The sequence below is a fragment of the Nilaparvata lugens genome, chromosome 10 (assembly GCF_014356525.2).
Source record: "Nilaparvata lugens isolate BPH chromosome 10, ASM1435652v1, whole genome shotgun sequence".
Lineage (NCBI taxonomy): Eukaryota > Metazoa > Arthropoda > Insecta > Hemiptera > Delphacidae > Nilaparvata > Nilaparvata lugens.
This window is the reverse complement of record NC_052513.1, coordinates 2135907-2156221: the sequence shown is the minus strand read 5'-3', so window position 1 is coordinate 2156221 and position 20315 is coordinate 2135907. Positions and strand designations below refer to the sequence as shown.

The window sequence follows — 20315 nt, the reverse complement described above, 5'->3', positions numbered from 1 at the left end:
GAACTCGCGCTCAGTGAGTTACATTGACCTGTTGTTATGTTTTCTCAAAAATTAATTAATAATTCATCAATTAAAAATGTCCAGAAAAAATCCTAAATAAACCTAGAGCTTTCTGTCCTATATCGTTCCGTGACGTGTCGTCCCGGAATGTGATTGTGAGCGCTGTTATCAAGTCTGGCTGCAACGTTGATGGAACAACGTTGATGGAAAGATACAATTTTCAAGATATTCGATGTTTTTGAACGGGTAGTATTATAGTCCACTAGACAGCTGATTTATGATGAATAATTCTATAGTCTGATTTTTACGGTAATATTGGCGTATGAAGGAGGCTCCTTTTTCCTTTTATATTATCCTTGAAATGCAAAATTTCCAAAAACCTTGTATATACGTCGACGCGCAATTTAAAAAGGAACATACCTGTCAAATTTCATGAAAATCTATTACCGCGTTTCGCCGTAAATGCGCAACATAAAAACATATACACATTCAAACATTTCAACATTAAGAGAAATGCCAAACCGTCGACTTGAATCTTAGACCTCACTTCGCCCGGTCAATAAAATCACTAGATCATTTTTTATTCATTTTCTATCGACTGGTTTCGGCAGAAAAATGAAAGAGCACTACTGATTCTATATGAAAACTATCAAGTTGCCCTGTATAAATAAATGAAAGATCTGATTATTTATTTGCAGAATCTATTAAATTAGCAAACAAATCTTACCAGTCTAACTGAGTGATCCGAGTCATATTCCAAGGACTCTATATCATTTTCGAGTTCTTTAGACCAAATATTCTGCAAGGCTTTGCTACAGTGGTGAGCCAGCATCTTTAGCAGGTAACAGGTACGAGTGCGGAGTACATCACTGCTATGCGTTAGCATTGCATGTAACTCACTATCTGCAATGGAACCACACATTTTATCTCATAAAATTAATGCTTTATTTAGTCAATTATAGTAGAATCTATAATATATAATATAATGGAGGGAATAATAAGGTCATATTAAAAGCCTTCCCGTGAGCAGAATAACACGAAGAATCTATATAAATAAAAATCGAACCACAAATTTAGACATTCAATAACTTTTTTATGTGTGCACCGAATTTGATGATTTTTTTTCAGTTGTGTTCGTTATGTTCAGGACCAGGTTCATGGCCTATCAATAATCCGACTTCAGGACTCTTTCCTACGATCCTTCAAAGTTTACTTGTAATCCTTATGGGAGAAGATTTGTGAGCTGGCCACACACAGAAATAAAAATCACCTGTTATAATCATTGCGTCATACAAAATCCCGACGGCTGTTAGTAGACAAGAGTGTGTGCTGCTCCATAACCGCCCATGTATTTCATTCTAAACGCCCCGACTAAAAACAAAAATGACTGTTCTGTGTGTAACCATCCAGCAGTGCGGCCTCAGGTTAAAGACTTACATGCTCTAAAGACATTACTTTGTTTCGAATAATTGAGCTGTCTTCGGTGTTCAGAATTAATTGATTTTTATTAAATTATTTATTTTGCAGTTGGAAAATTATCTATATTAATAAAATCCGCATCGCGCCTCCTCAGGTGTGCATCCAGCTAAAGTTTTTCATGAGATGCATTAAACTATTTGGCGGTACGAAGTTCGCCGGGCCAGCTAGTAGTCAAATATGTCTGCTACCTTAAAAATGGAGGATATTGGATAAAAAATGTAAATGATCTCAACCTAGCGAGAATTCCTGAAGAAAGTATAACTGGCAGGGAAAAATATCGGAAATGCGTTGAAAATTGGGAGGTCAGGCCTGTGGAAGCTTGTAGAAGGAGCGGGACTAGATGAACTGAAGTTAGAATGAAGGCATACTGGGAGGAGAAAAAACGGAGAGTACCCAGAAATGTAGTTCTTAAGGTGCGTACAGACTTTCGCTCTGCTCCGCAACCGAACGTCACTCCAGCAGAGCGATTGATGATCGACCGGCGAGCAAGAGTGGTTCGACCGGGGAACGCGAGAAGATCTAACATCTTCCGTAACGTTCATGATGGGTGCGTGGGCGGGGCGACTGTGGTTCGATGGTGGTACGAGGGCGGTATGAGGGAGGAGCGTGCTCGGTGCGGGTTGGAAGCGCGAATATGTGTACGCAGCTATAGACGTACTTAGGGACTTCCACTATGGGACCTAGACGCGAATAATAAAGGAAAGAATTGGCTTATACATGACGGGATAGGAAATTAACGAATGATGCAACAGCACGTCTCAACTACTGGACTGATTAACGTGAAATTTTGAATATAGATTATTGATTTACTGATGATGGTTATATACATATTTTTAATTCTTCAAGATTCCAGTATTTCAAGTTTCCAGTTTGTCTCAAGTTTTGAGACAAACTTCAAACAGGTCTTAAGTTTGTATAAAGTTTTTAATTTGACTCTTGCGGAGCACGGGTTACCTGATAGACTTTAATAAAACCACAAATTTCATCTCATTCAAGCTCTCCTTATTTTCATGTGAGATTACAGTGTAATTGTAATTTCTAAACATAACGTACGTCATCAGTATGTATATTCGTGAAGTAAGTCTCAATTAAATGACAGGACCTGTTGAAGTTTTTTAAATGAAGATTAAAAATATAATTGTGAAGCTTTATAGTTTAGAAATATAAAAATGAAATATTTTAGATTTACAATAAAAATGAGATTTACAATAGTTTTTATTTCTTATCTACAAAAACAAAAGAAGCGAGACTCATTCATCACATTAAAAGTGGAATATTCGACACGCTACAAGAGTCCTGGATTACATGCTATCTAGATAATCCTATACTTTTAAACGAGCAATTTCTTTTTATATGTTCCCGTGTTATCGGATGGGCACGTTAAACTGTCGGTCCCGGCTGAAGTATGACAGTCGTAAGGCCCATTGACGGCTTGAATTATATATTCAGGCGGTGGGACCTTCCCGCAAGGGACTCCCCACCAACAAAAGCCATACGAATTTACTTTTACTTTTTATATGTTTGAATGTTTAGATGTTTATATGATTGTATTTTACCGGATCTCGAAAATGGCTCTACCGATTCTCACGAAATTCAGAACAAAGTAGGTTTATAATATAAAAATTCTATTGCACTACGTCTCATCCCTGGGAAAACTTGCTGAAGGACATTAAAAGGATAATTATTATTCATCCTTGGAAAAACGACTGATAATAATTATTTCGTCGTCTGTTGATGATGGAAGTGAGTGAGCGAGTTCATGTATGTGGGAATGTGTCAAAATTATGAAACAGCTGATGAACTTTTGTAATCATTCAATCAGGTACTTAGTGCCGGTTGCAAAAAAGCCGGGTTTTTTAATCCTGATTAATTCAAGTAGAACGATCTTTTTGAAATGGTCTTCTCTGATTTGGTTCACGTGAAATTATTCAGGATTAAAATTTAGCCGGCTTTTGTGCAACCGGGCCTTTGTGAGGGAAATTTTTGCATTCCTCTGGGAATTGATCTTAATTCACTGTGATTAGGTAGAACATTTCTGTATGAACTATGAATATTATTACAATATTTCTTCTTTCATAATAAATTATTTATTATTTTGTACTCCAGAGCGAAGCTCGGTCCCCGATATTTTCTTGTGATGTGTTGACTAAATAGTTCTAATCGAACTTTGAAAATGAGTTAAGAAAATCAATGTAAATTTAAGCTCAATAATACCTGAGTTTGGAGGCATCAGTATTACATCTTCGACAAGTTTAGAGTTTTCTGGCTTTTTGACCAGCACTAGAGTAAGTATTGCTACTAGGTCATTAACGATTCTCAACTTCCTTCTTCGTAGTTGCTGTGACAAGAGGAACTGCAGTCTGTGAATCAGAAAATGAGGAAATCGTAGATTAAACGGTTGAAAATTTCTGGAAATCAAAGCACTGAAACTGAGAAGACTTGATAACAGATAAATCATTAGAAATATACTGCAGCATGGTATAAAAATAGATTGTTATACCTGTCTACAAATAAAGCTATAAGCTATGAGAGGTAGCACGGATAATATGGTTTCGATTTGCTCATCACACTTTTTTCATAAGTAGATACACTTTAAATAAAGTTTATTGAGTAACAAGTCTATGTTATAAATATGATTACATGTTATAGTATTGTCTTTTAATATCAAATGTATGATAATCGTAATTGAGCAGAAAAGTGCTATGCTTGATATTTACATAGAGTTTTTCTAGAGCTTGCTACACACAAAAACATTAGTAGCGGCTACTAGCTGCTATGGGAACGCGGAATTGGAATGCCCGTAACTGATATATATATATGTCATTTCCAATTCCGTGTTCCCGCGACAGCTAGTGGACGCTTAGGCTGGCCACCAACGGTAGGACATACATTATTAACATGTACTTGCATGATTATCATGCGCACACACACACACACACACACACACACACACACACACACACACACACACACGTTGGCTGGCCACCAACGGTAGGACATACATATTAACATGGACTTGCATGATTATCATGCGCGCACACACACACACACACACACACACACACGTTGGCTGGCCACCAACGGTAGGACATACATTATTAACATGGACTTGCATGATTATCATGCACACACACACACACACACACACACATGTTAATCATGCTTGTTTTGTCATCAGCGAGAGGTTTCTAACATAAAATAAACCACTGGAAAATTACAAATTATAATGATAGAAAAATAATTCAACCTCAAATAGAGCAGTGAATGAAAAATAAAGAAGAATAATTTAAAGGTAGAAATACCTAACCTCAAAAAATGTTGTTTGAATCATTTTGATGTGATGACATAACAATGTATGGCGACATGTGTATCAGGCATGTTCTACCGTTAGTGGCCAGCCTTATAGGATTGCAGATCACTCTCTGGGTTTCTATAGATTAGGGGTATTCACAATGTTGGAGTTAGCTGGCTAAGTCGAGCTATTCGCTAAGACTGTGTTAACTCAATGCTATAGTGGTACGTTAGAAAAAAATTAACAGACGAGATAGCAGATAGCGCAGGTTTGAACTCTGTTCACTCGAGCTAACTCTGTTAAAACGGCGGCCATATTTTTGTTTTGATCATATTTGGCTTAGACCAGTTATAGAATAGACACGCTGTGAAGTCTAGCCTCTGAAGCCAACATCTACTGCCAAATCCACCCATCTTGACGTCACAACAACAATCCATTGTTTAACAACAATGTAAGTTAAACACCACAAAAACTTACACAACAAACTCAAAAACGTTTTCTATAATTTCTATATGATGCGTGACGTCACTGCTGTGACGTCAAGATGGGTGGATTTGGCAGTAGATGTTGGCTTCATCGACTTTTATGAATATACAATGGGCCGTGTCTATTCTATAACTGGTCTAAGATATTTGGTAGCATAAGTGAGATTATAAACTTTGAGTTACACAAATTATCCGCTTGGGGCGCTATTGCAGTTAGCTTATAGCAGTTGGTTTTAGATGGGGCATTCACAATCCAGAGTTATCAAACAGCACTTTAGCTGGTTAAAACAACATTGTGAATACCCCAATTGCTGTGCAAGATATAGATATAGAAAGCTATAGAATCGATCACTCAAACCTCGTACAGACTTGAGCACCACGAGCACATGCAAGATATAGATATAGAAACCTATAGAATCGATCACTCTCTCAAACCTCGTACAGACTTGAGCACCACGAGCACGCGCAATTCACTTGCCATCAGCTGATGCTACGCTTATTAAATCTGAAACCTTACTGTTTCTGTACAAATACAGATATAATCAGCTGATGAAAAGTGAAATGCGCGTGTTCGTGAAGTCTGTAGGCAGCTTTATGCCTGTTCCACATGTTGGCCCAGCCTGCAGTGTGAGCAGTGACCAATTAAGGCCAGCGTTGGCAAGCCACCCATCCACACACTGGCGCTGGTCGTCATTGGGCCAACATGTGGATGCGGCATTAGACAACACCCACCTTGGAGCCATGTGCATCATAACGGCAGCATCGCAGAAGTGATCGAGGAAGGCGGAGTCACAGTGGACCAGATAGGTGAGGAGCACACACACTATCTCAATGGCGGCCAGTGCTTCGTCACTCGGCTCCCAGGCGGCGCTGACTGTCTCAGCGCTGGAGGCCGCTGCTTCAATCTCGTCCGTTTGCAGTCTAATGGCGTGTACAAGGTTTGGCACTGCCTTTACTTCCAAATAAACCTGCAAATAGAAAAGGAAATATTGCTTTATAAACAAAAATATGGTGTGGCGCACTCACACAATTTCCCTTGCCGTTATGAAAATTGATCACCTGACGCTAGTGTTCACGCGCATCTCAAGTCTACCACTCAAAGATCTGAGCCAGCTGGTGAAAGGACAATAACGCTGGAGACACACGATATCTGCTATCTCTTCATAGTGAATAATTTAATAGAATCAACAGTTGCCAACAGTTTGCAATTGGATAATCACATTTTCTCAAATTTCAAGCTTATTTTCAAATTTAGGTGAAAATGTTACTTGACATTAAATGTAGAGATTTTCATGCTCAATCTTTTCCACTCGAAATTTTTCGTTTAAAATTATATCTGAGACCTGATAATAGGAAATCTAAAATCAAACTTTGCATTGATGGGGCGGAGCTCCTGAAATTTTTACAGATATGGGAATTGTGGCAGTTGATAAAGCTTATCAATGACTATTTTAAGTATAAATTTGATCAAAATCGTTGGAGCCATTTTAGAGAAAATTGCGAAAAACCCTGTTTTTGATAACATTTTCGCCATTTTAGCCGCCATCTTGAATTGCATTTGATCGAAATTGTTCGTGTCAGATCCTTACAGTGTAAGGACAGTGTAAGGTCCTTACAGTGTAAGGACCTGACAGTTACAAATTAAGTTCCTCAAACTAAGGACCTCAAGTTCCAAATTAAGTTCCTTAAGTTTCAAGTCATTCCGTTAATTGGGAGATGGGATATCGTGTACACACACACACACACACACACACACACACACACACACACACACACACACACACACACACAGACCAATACCCAAAAACCACTTTTTAGGACTCAGGGGACCTTGAAATGTATAGGAATTTAGAAATTGGGGTACCTTAATTTTTTTCGGAAAGCAATAGCCTACTTTCCTTACCTATGGTAATAGGGGAAGGAAAGTAAAAATAGGAGTTTCCTTCATGCTTCTTTTGTATTGGATATATTGGGGGGGGGGGTTACTAGAACTCTGGAGGACCGAGCATTAAACAAATAAGAGTTAGTGAGCTGTATGTGTAAAGATGCGGTACTCACTTTGCGGTTTGTAAGTTCGAGAAGTTTGACAGTTGACTGATACGTCAGCAATAACTGTATTAAACCACTACCTCCGTAAACAAAGCCGTAGTGCATTCGTATGATGTCAGCAAAGGTAGGGCTCCTACACCAATAAAAACACTAGCTGATATAGATCGGCTGAAATCAACGAATTTTTATAGCTCTCTCGGACCTATAAATTTGGTTACCATGGAAAAATTTGTAATGTAAAATTTTCAATTCAATATTATCATCAAAATTTTATATTTGTTCGCTTTTTAAATGTGAATTTGTGTTTAGAAATGAGTTTTATTGATTTTCAATTTTATAAATTAAAAACTCAGGATTTCAAAGTGCAAATTTTTAGTGAGAAAACATGAAGAACTCAAGACATAACCTATAAACTTGAGTGTTAATAGGGAATGACATTGGGTAATACGGCAAGGCAGAACATCGAAAGGATCTCTCTGCCGATAAAAGCCATAAGAATAAATAAATAAATAAATTACGGCTTTGTTTACGGAGGTAGTGATTAAACCCTGTATGTTTATGTTCTTACATTGTAAAATGACATGGTATAGTGTACTACTGTAAGTATTTTCTAGCTGTAATAAAATCATAGAATCATACTTTGACTCGACTGTAATATCTCTTAATAGATTAGTGACTACGTCCTGTTGTACGCTAGTATTAAGATAAAATTGTACTGTACTTAGTGGCGAATAAAATCTTGAATCTTGATTCTGCGGTGTAGACATTTGCGAGAAATACGAAGGTCTGTGATGCACGAGCGACAACTGCAGGAAGAAGAACTGGAGAAATGCGGGAGGAATTGCGGGAGAACTGTGGGAGAGCATGAGGGTCTGGTGTGTTGCACCAGCGACAACCGAGGGAAGACTACTGCCTGGACCACAGAATAGGTACAGAATGGAAACTGTCAATAAAACGCCTATCTAACCAATGATTTTTACATGGCGCAAATACTAGACACGTCACGTGACCTTAGAAAGTTCCAATCCTGGTCTTCTGATTGGCTCGTGGCAGTGAACGAGATCAATTGATCCGGATCATTAAAGTGATCCAAACCTACCATCGATACTATTACAATGCGACGCTTCGTAAGAAGATGGCGGATTTTTGCGCCAGGCTACTAGTCAAGTTTCCATACTGTATGTATACTGTGCCTGGACGGCTGCTCCTTCACAGTATACATACAGTATGGAAACTCGGCTAGTACCCTGGCACAAAAATCCGCCATCTTGTTAGAAAGTTCCGCATTGTAACAGTATTGATGGGAGGTTCGGATCACTTTACTGATTCGAATCAATTGATCTCGTTCACTGCCTCGAGCCAATCAAAAGACCAGGATTGGAAATTTCTAACAAGATGATACAGTCACGTGACGTGTCTAGTATTCAAGTCATGTAAAAAGCATTGTTTGGATAGGCGTTTGATTGATAGTTTCCATTCTGTATCTATTCTGTGGCTCCTTCTCCTCCACGGAGGATGAAGCGCAGGTTGAGGGGGAAACACTACAGGTTGTGAATTGGCAATCTATCAAACGATACCACACTCTTTACCAGAAACTATCCACGTTTGAGTTGAATTGGCGATTTTGAAAACTTCAAGTCAAGTTTTTATAACTTCGAAAGTATACAATTATAAATTAGAACATCTCAAAGTTTTCTTCTTCCTTTTCATAATTCTCTTGCATCATACTTTTCTATTTGGTTGTTTTTATAAATTCAACATCAACTGACAACGGTTTTCATCCCATTTTCTCATTTGTAGGTGGGATTTTACCTACAAGATTAAAGTTGAATCTAAATGTCAAACATGTTCAACATCTACAAAACTTGAAGAAGGATCTACATTGGTATAGTGGATTCAAGGCCTGGGTTCGAATCCCAGCCCGGGTAAGATATTTTTCTCGGGCAACTCCCGTGTTTCGGATGAACACGTTAAGCCGTCGGTCCCGGCTGCCCAAAAAGCAGCGTAATTAGCTCAATTTCAAAAAAGCTTTGCTTCAATTATTGAAAACGAAGCAGTGTCTTTAGAGCATGTAAGTCTTTTACCTGAGGCCGCACTGCTGGATGGTTACTCACAGAACAGTCATTTTTGTTTTTAGTCGGGGCGTTTAGAATGAAATACATGTGCGGTTATGGAGCAGCACACACTCTAGTCTACTGTCTACGCACGGCAGTTGTATGACGCAATGATTACTAGTAGTTCTGTGAACAGTGGACCTCACGCAGTATTCTCATCCACAAGTACCTGATTGGAACTATAGACCTTATGGAAATACAGAAATAGACTGGCTTCTCCACACATCTGTGTAATTGACCGAGCGAAGTGAGGTCTAAGATTCAAGTCGACGGTTTGGCATTTCTCTCAATGTTTAAATGTTCAAATGTTGCGCATTTACGCGAAACGCGGTAATAGATTTTCATGAAATTTGACAGGTATGTTCCTTTTTAAATTGCGCGTCGACGTATATACAAGGTTTTTGGAAATTTTGCATTTCAAGGATAATATAAAAGGAAAAAGGAGCCTCCTTCATACGCCAATATTACCGTAAAAATCAGACTATAGAATTATTCATCATAAATCAGCTGTCTAGTGGTTCCTTTTTAAATTGTCAGCTGATTTATGATGAATAATTCTATAGTCTGATTTTTACTCTAATATTGGCGTATAAAGGAGGCTCCTTTTATATTATCCTTGAAATGCAAAATTTCTAAAAACCTTGTATATATGTCGACGCGCAATTAAAATAGGAACATACCTGTCAAATTTCATGAAAATCTATTACCGCGTTTCGCCGTAAATGCGCAACATATAAACATTTAAACATTAAGAGAAATTTAATGCCAAACCGTCCACTTGAATCTTAGACCTCACTTCGCTCGGTCAATAACAGCTGATTTTTATTTCTGTGTGTGGCCAGCTCACAAATCTTCTCCCAAAAGGATTACATGTAAACTTTGAAGAACCGTAGAAAAGAGTCCTAAAGTCGGATTATAAATTTGATAGGCCATAAACCTGGTCCTGACCATAACGAACACAACTAAAAAAATCATCAAATTTATTGCACACATAAAAAAGTTATTGAATGTCAAAAATTGAGGCTCGATTTTTATTTATATAGATTATACTGCTCTAGTGGTCCTCTGTAGATCAGGGGAACATTTTGAGCAGGTTGTGTATTGACAGGTCCAGGTCCTATTTCATGTTGGTTGCCTCCTTGTGGTTCCGGCTGGGGGACAGGCGCAACTTGGTTCACCTACATCATCCCCCACAGGCTGTGTATAACGACGGTTCCGAACAGGGACAGCCCTCACCCCCGTACCGCCCCGATTGCTATTCCTTGTATCCCTAGGAGCAATGCTATCTCAGAGAACGCGAGCTGCTAACACACGCTCCGGTATGCGCAGTTGATGCTTGAGGTACTCTTATATATCTTCTGAGCACCCTAATACCTGGGACGCAACGGTCTTAGTTGCCAACCAGTCTACATCAACTACTTGCTAGGTTACCCCGGGGATCGCCACACCCCTAACAGAATTCTGTCCCTGCGGGTTATTATTATTATTATTATTATTATTATACTAGCTGGCCCGGCGAACTTCGTACCGCCAAATAGTTTAATGCATCTCATGTCAAACTTTAGCTGGATGCACACCTGAAGAGGCGCCATGCGGCAGTTTATTGATATAGATAATTTTCCAACTGCAAAATAAATAATTTACTAAAAATCAATTAATCCTGAAACACCGAAGACAGCAAAATTATTATTCGAAACAAAGCAGTGTCTTTAGAGCATGTAATTCTTTAACCTGAGGCCGCACTGCTAGATGGTTACACACAGAACAGTCATTTTTGTTTTTAGTCGGGGCGTTTAGAATGAAATACATGTGCGGTTATGGAGCAGCACACACTCTTGTCTACTATACCCACGGCAGTTGTATGACACAATGATTACTAGTAGTTCTGTGAACAGAAGACCTCACGCAGTATTCTCATCCACAAGTACCTGATTGGAACTATAGACCTTATGGAAATACAGCAATAGACTGGCTTCTCCACACATCTGTGTCAGCTGATTTATGATGAATAATTCTATAGTCTGATTTTTACTCTAATATTGGCGTATAAAGGAGGCTCCTTTTTCCTTTTATATTATCCTTGAAATGCAAAATTTCCAAAAACCTTGTATATATGTCGACGCGCAATTAAAATAGGAACATATCTGTCAAATTTCATTAAAATCTATTACCGCGTTTTTCGCCGTAAATGCGCAACATATAAACATTTAAACATTCAAACATTTAAACATTAAGAGAAATGCCAAACCGTCGACTTGAATCTAGACCTCACTTCGCTCGGTCAATAACAGCTGATTTTTATTTCTGAGTGTGGCCAGCTCACAAATCTTCTCCCATAAGGATTACATGTAAACTTTGAAGGACCGTAGGAGAGTCCTGAAGTCGGATTATAAATTTGATAGGCCATAAACCTGGTCCTGACCATAACGAACACAACTAAAAAAATCATCAAATTCGGTGCACACATAAAAAAGTTATTGAATGTCAAAAATTGAGGCTCGATTTTTATTTATATAGATTATATTGTTATCTCCAAAAGTCGAAGAGGAAATGAAATCAAATCAATTGTGTTGATGTTGTAAAATTACAATTGTAATTCATGTTTTGTTCATGTGCAACTCTTTGTATGGGGCATGGTCCTTATGACAAATAAAGCTTAATCATTTATTTATGATTTATCTCACTTGTTCGATGTTGTCAACCCGCCGCTGGCCCACAAACGGCAATGACAGAATGTGAGCTATGTACTCGGTGACCTTGGACGAGCGGCCATAGGTGGTGAGGGCCTTGGTGAACATGGCCACGAATCCCGTCTGTGCCATCGCCTCCACCTCACTGTTCAGCGCCTCCCTCAGGCTCTGGCTCACAAATGCCAGCCATTCTTCCACTTCCAGTGCAGACGGCACTGATTGGCTTGACGAGTTCAACTGCGAAAAAACATAACAACTATAGTGAGGTCCACGTTATAATGGCAGTATTTTATTAACATTGGTGTAGCTATCCTTGTCTATAATCTTTGTATCATCTTCCTATGGTGAGGTCTACGTTATAATTGTTTTACTTGTATTATGTGTTAAGAGATATTAAGTATTATGAGATATTATGTGTTAAGAATATTATCCTTGTGCTCTCATATGTATCTCAAATCTATATCTATATTCTATATTAATATATAAAAGCGAAATGGCACTCACTCACTGACTGACTGACTGACTCACTCGCAGAACTGAGAATCTACCGGACCAAGAACGTTCAAATTTGGTAGGTATGTTCAGTTGGCCCTTCAGAGGCGCACTAAGAACGGATTTGAAAAAAATTCCAAAGATACGCCCAAAATCTGCGTTTTTCCAGCGTTTTCTCAGCTTTATCGAGAACAAATGAACAGAAAATGTTCAAATTTAGTACAGAAGCTCAGCTAGGGTGTTGTGTTAGAAGGAATTTGCAATAACGTCAAAGATACGCCCAAAATTAGCGTTTTTCCAGCGTTTTTTGCTTTTTCTCAGATTTATCGAGAACAAATGAACAGAAATTGTTCAAATTTAGAACTGAAGCTCAGCTAGGGTGTTGTGTAAGGAGGAATTTGCAATAACGTCAAAGATACGCCCAAAATTAGCGTTTTTCTTTTTTGCTTTTTCTCAGATTTATCGACAACAAATGAACAGAAATTGTTCAAATTTAGTACAGAAGATCAGCTAGGGTGTAATAATGTTGTATTAGAAGGAATTTGCAATAACTTCAAAGATACGCCCAAAATCTGCGGGTTTCTCAGCTTTATCGAGAACAAATGAACAGAAAATGTTCAACTTTAGTACAGAAGCTCAGCTAGGGTGTTGTGTAAGAAGGAATTTGCAATAACGTCAAAGATACGCCCAAAATTAGCGTTTTTCCAGCGTTTTTTACTTTTTCTCAGATTTATCGAGAACAAATGAACAGAAATTGTTAAAATTTACTACAGAAGCTCAGCTGGGGTGTAATAATGTTGTGTTAGAAGGAATTTGAAATAACGCCAAAGATACACTCAAAATTAGCGTTTTCTCAGTTATTTCATCAAGTAATAGACAGAAAATTTTCAAATTTGGTACAGAGGTTTAGCTAGGGTCTAAAAAATTTTGTGATGAAGTGACTTTAATATTTCATCAAAGATACGCCAAAAATCAGCGTTTTTCCAACGATTTTCTCAGATTTTCTGCGTTTTCTCAGTACTTTGACTTTCTGATGAAATGAAGCATGCTCAAATGAAAAATGCAGGCGAGCCCGCTGATCTCATTTTTGGACGATCCAGTCGGGGTGGCTAGACGGATATGGCGAGCGAAGCGAGCCTGACGGCTAGTAAATAAATAATGGCAGTAATGGATTAACATTGGTGCTGCAATCCTTGTCTATCATTCCACAAAGCATATAGGCTAGCTCTATCCTTCTCTAGCTCCGCAAAGTTGCCAGATCGCAACAACGGTAAAACAATAATGAAACAGATTATACAGAATGATTACGAGCTCCCTGCCATATACTCTAGGGCTCTAGGGCATTGTTACTGGGTGAGAAACATCTCCAAATATGATTTTTAAATTGTCCGGAAGTCTTCAGTTACTCACACAGTAGCCATTTTGCTTTTTCACTTATTTTTTTTCTAAATAATGGTTAAAGATACGAAATTGAAACTTTGCACAATCATTTATATCAACTAGATAAAACTACAAAAAATTATTATTATTTTTCAAATTCATAAAACAAAATTTAAGTTTGTTTCTCAAATAACTCGGAAACCGTTGGTTTTACAAAAAAATTCCAAGAATAATTTGCTTTAGTAGCCTAAATTTAATTACCTATCGATTGGTACCTGACTTTTTGAGATTGGGCCAACATCAACTGAGATATGGGAGCTTTAGTGATAGGACACCACTGGGGGTTAGTTGCAGTGCATGCCAAGGCATGCGGCTAGTCTGCCTCAACAATGCAACAGTCTCCGTCTGCTTTGCATGTCATTTGTAAGCTATGTTAGATTATTTGGTACCAATCGATAGGTAATTAAATTTACTAAAAAAATTATTCTTGTATTTTTTTGTAAAACCAACAATTTCTAAGTTATTTAAGAAACAACATTTCCTATGACCGCCATTTTGTTTTATGAATTTGTAAAATTATCATAATTTTTTTGAAGCTTTGTATAGTTGTTAGTTGTAGTTTTGGTGAACAGTAGACCTCGCGCAGTTATGAGCCGCAGCCTCCTCTTATACTGTCCATCAGAGTGAATCCTGTCAGTATGTCGTGTCGGCGAGATATCGGTATGAAAACGGCTAATGGCTGTTGAGGTTAGTGTATCAAAAATACTAGCATCAAAAGCTAATCTCTTTCAAGACATACTGGCATCAGGACAGCCCAAGTTCAAAGCAGAGAAAGTTGGAGAGACAATACTATGTTATTTTAGTTATTCATGCATGCGTTCTTGCACGCAATCAATAGTTCATTTATTTATTCACAATGGAGACAACGGGTATACCCAAATATGTCTGATTAACAATAAAAATTGTACAGATAGAAATGAAAAAAGAAAAATAATGATAAAAATAATACGAACTTATGCAATAATAAATAATACAAACAACAAAAATACCACCTAATGCAAAAATGAAAAATACAAAGATTTCGAATACTTATGAAAAAAGTAAAAATAAAACAGATTGGGAATTCAAAATTTATAAAAATTAAAGAATATAATTATATAGATTGGTCTGTGTGTGTGTGTATGTATGTGTGTGTGTGTGTGTGTGGTGTGTGTGTGTGTGTGTGTGTGGTGTGTGTGTGTGTGTGTGTGTGTGTGTGTGTGTGTGTGTGTGTGTGTGTGTGTGTGTGTGTGTGTGTGTGTGTGTGTGTGTGTGTGTGGTGTGTGTGTGTGTGTGTGTGTGTGTGTGTGGTGTGTGTGTGTGTGTGTGTGTGTGTGTATCAGTGTATGTGTTTCTCTGTGTACACGATATCTCATCTCCCAATTAACGGAATGACTTCAAATTTGGAACTTAAGGTCCTTCCCCTATAAGGATCCGACACGAACAATTTCGATCAAATGCAATACAAGATGGCGGCTTAAATGACGAAAATGTTGTCAAAAACATGGTTTTTCGCGATTTTCTCAAAAACGAAACGGCTTCAACGATTTTGATCAAATTTATACCTAATACAGTCATTGATAAGCTCTATCAACTGCCACAAGTCTCATATTTGTAAAAGTTTCAGGAGCTCCGCCCTATCTATGCAAAGTTGTGGTTTACTAAGCACTTCCGAAAGCAGAAGTGAAAGGTTATAGCTCTAGCAAATCTGAGGTAATCTGAATATCAGGAAATTGTAAAGTATTTTTATTTTTCATTCTGATTTGTCTAAATAACCTAAATGATTTTGTTCAATTATGTGGGAGGTTGAGTTTATACTTTTTTATTCTTTCAAATGACAATAAGATGATATTATTATAAATGTTTTAATTATTGAATAATGAACACAAAAATAATGAAAAGTTTTTTGATCAGCTGTTTTTTTGATCACCTTTCTTAGTTCCATGTTAGCGGTTGGAAAGGGTACTCTTTCCGGCCTAGGCCGGAAAGAAACCTGTTCTGACGTCAGACGAGAGTCGTCTGCAAACAATGCCTTTCAGATCTATGTAGGGACTGGAAAACAGCTGCTTTCTGTGGAGTGTGGCGAAAAATAAAAAACTCACCACTCCATCCATTGACGAATCATAATGTTCCCTGGTACAGCTCTCACCGACCTCCATTTGGACATCACCCTTATCCGGGAAATTCAAATCGATCTGACCCAGTTTCTGACCAATGATTTCGACATTCGATAAACGTCTACTGTCAGCTGAGCCTCTTTTCTTTGCCAGATCCATCTCCTTCGTATTCGATACAGATGTAGGAGCATTTCTGAATTCTTGAGGCCTTATTGGAGTATAGGACACTTTACCCAATGACCTGAAATGGACATGAAAGAAGAATTTCAATTAAAAAATATTATAGATATGGAGAAAAAGAATTTTCACAAAGGAACACGACAAGGAGGATTGAATAAGTTCATTTTAAGAATAAACAACGGAGATAAAAAAGTGAGATAGGCTAATACTGGCCTTTAAAATAGTTATTTGTATATCTAGAGTGAAAAGTGCTGTTTTTTCTCCCCGAGGGAAAAGTTTGAAGCCCGAGGCGAAGCCGAGGGCAACAATTTTCCTGAGGGAGAAAAAACGTTTTTCACTTGTGATATATACAACATTTGTCCTCCACCTACATTTTTATAAAAACTGCAAATAAAATAATTTTTAAAAACGTACGTGACCAAACAATGCGTTACAACATAATCTAAAACGTTAACAGCTGGGCTGGCTTGTAATATCAGTTCTCTGCTGACAGCGCTAAAAGTTGTAACAACAATGGCCGCCATAACTACAACTATGATAAAGTTCCCGTTTCAAATGTAATTAGTTAATGAGGAATATTCGTTGGCTGGTATTTTTAATAACATGGAATATAAAAAAAATATTTATAAATTTTTTTTAGTATAGTGATATGAAGTTTTTAATAATTTTAGCATACAAACATAAATTTCATAATTATATTGATCAAATGTCTGGTTGAGGTATTGAATTTAGTTGGTTTAATGACTGCTCTATATGCTTCCTCATCTGAGCTTAGACCTTTTAACCTATTTCAAATGTACGTTTTTTAAAATAGATATGCTTCCCATGTTATTTAAATGGAGTTACTTTTACGCTCTAGGGAGTTTTCCTGTTTTTTCCTCCCGAGAGCGAAAAAGTGACACTTTAGTATTATGTTCCAGGGAGTGGAGTAAGCACTTTATACAGGAGGTGGAGAAAAATTATATTTATTGTACTGATGATCAGTTATATCTGATCATTGTATATACTGTTCCATTATTTTCAACCCTTAAATGAAAGTAAGTATAAATCAGTTTCAAATGTGTTTTATTACTTGGATAGTAGCCCTTGAATAGGAATAGGATCTTTGAAGGATTTTACAGAATAAGTTGGGCAAAACTTCATTTTTTAGGTAAAATCAAAATAAGTAAGCATGCTTTATATATCCTGTTTCATAATTTCTAATACTCAAATGAAATTAAGTCAGTATAAATAAGTGAGTTTCAAATGTGTTTTATTTCTTGAATAGAAGCCCTTGAATTGGAATACGATCTTTGAAGAATTTTACAGAATAAGTTGGGCAAAACTTCATGTTTTAGGTGAAATCAAAATAAGTAAGCATGCTTTATATATTCTGTTCCATTATTTTCAACCCTTAAATGAAAGTAAGTATAAATCAGTTTCAAATGTGTTTTATTTCTTGAATAGTAGCCCCTGAATAGGAATAGGATCTTTGAAGAAATTTACCTGCTTCTGGAATTTCTTCTGACCAAATCCTTCATCTGATTCTCCTTGGCATTGGATTGTGATGTTGTTAGGACACTTGTCAGAGGATTTTCACCTCCTGTAAAAAGGAACAATAGGAAATCTCAGTTGAAATCAAACAATATAAAATGGAATGAAATAAAAGGAAAAACAAGATGATGTAATAGTTATTTGTGCAACTAGTGCGCAAAGTGACTGCACTGAAAGAAACGCACGAGCCGTAGGCGAGGGCGGAATGGTTTCTTGAGTGCAGCAGAGGAACTTTGCGCACGTATTTCACATTAAATTTTTCCTACAGTTACCATTGAATATGAAAAGTGGTTGATTATGGGTAAAATGATTGGCTGAAATCCATCAAATGTTTGTCTGTATAATTTTGTTATTAATAACAACTTTAATTTATTTCAAACTTGATAATCCAATAGAAAATAAATAATCGATAATTTATTCAAATTAAAAATTAAATTAATCCAATTAATTTGAAAATTTGAATAATTTTGATTAAATCTCAATTTCTAAATAATTTTTCAACAAATCAATTTATGAATGAAAAAAAAATATTATTTGAAATAATTAATGTATAATTTAATGAGTTCTCATTTTTATTTATTTGAAAATCAGAAAAAATAGATAGAAAAAATTCGCATTCAAAATACACGCCAACAATGTCAACAGCTGATTGGGATGGCTGCAAGATAACACGCAAAGTATTAGAGTACGCAAAGTAAAACTTTGCTAAGCTAGAGTAATCAATTAAGAAGAATTGAACATAAAATCAATTTTATAGAAACGTAAACCAGCTATTGACTTTTTTTAGCACAAATCGACTTCACGAGGATGCTGAGTGCCCTTCGAGAGAGCTATATATATCTTTGTAACTCACTTGTTTTTTTGCTCAAATAAATAAATACAGGTAAAGTGTTTGTAATATTAAGATGAAAAGGAACATAATTATTTGAAAATTCGTGTATATGCTCCTCCCTAACCACTTGATATTGAAAAACGAATTATCAACTGCTAAAGCTTCAGTGACAGTGGATACCTTAAAGGTGAATTTATTGACATGATAAAATACACTGAAATTGAATTTACTATAAATATGAAATCACTGGGATGTTGTCAGAAATGTCACTAATTTATTGCAAAATTACATAGACCACTAATTTATTGCAAAATTACATACACCATACAACACCATTGCTGTTGAAACATGTATGAAATTTTGCAATAAATTAATGATATTACTGACAACATCCCAGCGTTTTCATTATGGATAGATATCACAACATCTCACCAACAACAGTATCTGGAGTGAATTTACTGACATGATAAGGTGAATTTATTGAATGATAAAATACTCAAGTTGATGAAAATCAATATAAATGTTCAATATCGGTTTGTCTGATGTGAAATTAATTGCTGATTCTTGTAAATAATGAATAATTATATCCCAAATATATTACTTTCATAAAAAAATAATTTCATGATTCAATAATACATTTTTTATAATTTACATAGAATATTTTATAGGTCATAATGTTTTTCAGTCAGCAAACTATGTCAACAGTGCAGAGGTATAAAAGAATGAAGCTATCTGCTTTGCCTGTTGACAGACAAGGATGGCAAACCAATGCTAATCAGGTGGTGACTTGCTCACTATAGTAGGTATAGGCTATTTGAGATCGGGTCTTTCAGTTTGGAGCGCTGCGCAAATGCCAACGATAAAAGAAGGAGAAATAATAAAAACCAACAAATTTGTTTTATAAACCAGCCTTCCACAAACATATTTTTCTCAGAAAACCTTTCTCATCCCTGAGACAGGTGAGTGACACGAACGTCGGCCTTCTTATTCTGATAACCAGATGACTACTGGTATCATTGACCGAGCGAAGTGAGGTCTAAGATTCAAGTCGACGGTTTTGCATTTATCTTTATGTTTAAATGTTTGTATGTTGCGCATTTACGGCGAAACGCAGCAATAGATTTTCATGAAATTTGACAGGTATGTTCCTTTTTAAATTGCGCGTCGACACTATTAAATGAACTAATCGACGACGTATATACAAGGTTTTTGGAAATTTTGTATTTCAAGGATAATATAAAAGGAAAAGGAGCCTCCTTCACTCGCCAATATTAGAGTAAAAATCAGACTATAGAATTATTCATCATAAATCAGCTGTCGAGTGGATTATAAATTGCATTCCATGACGCATGCAATTCAATATCTCAATGTAGCTTGGTGAAAAATCAGCTGCTGTGTGGACTATTAATTGCATGCATCTTGAATGCAATTTTTATGCACTATTAAATGAACTATTGATTGCATGCAATAACGCATGCAATTAATAACTAAAATAACATAGTATTGTCTCTCGACCTTTCTCTGCTTTGAACTCGGGCTGTCATGTTGCCAGTATGTCTTGAAGGAGATTAGCTTTTGATGTTAGCATTTTTGATACACCAACCCCAACAGCCATTAGCCATTTTCACACCGA

At 36.7% G+C, this 20315-nt stretch overlaps 1 protein-coding gene across 6 annotated transcripts in view; it reads right to left on the bottom strand.

Annotated features, from left to right (window-relative positions):
* The window catches only part of LOC111052028 (serine/threonine-protein kinase fused), a 47029-nt gene that overhangs the window by 14011 nt on the left and 12703 nt on the right, over positions 1-20315 (bottom strand). For all 6 annotated transcript variants that reach the window (XR_005572236.1, XR_005572234.1, XR_005572235.1 and 3 more), the window contains exons 7-12: positions 17803-17899; positions 16123-16378; positions 12104-12346; positions 5989-6224; positions 3694-3839; positions 728-903 (exon numbers count right to left, since the gene is read on the bottom strand). Coding sequence is in view for 1 of the 6 variants with exons in the window: in XM_039436092.1 (XP_039292026.1) it covers positions 728-903; positions 3694-3839; positions 5989-6224; positions 12104-12346; positions 16123-16378; positions 17803-17899 (1154 nt within the window). In the remaining 5 variants the exon portion in view is untranslated. The remainder of the gene's footprint in view (positions 1-727; positions 904-3693; positions 3840-5988; positions 6225-12103; positions 12347-16122; positions 16379-17802; positions 17900-20315) is intronic.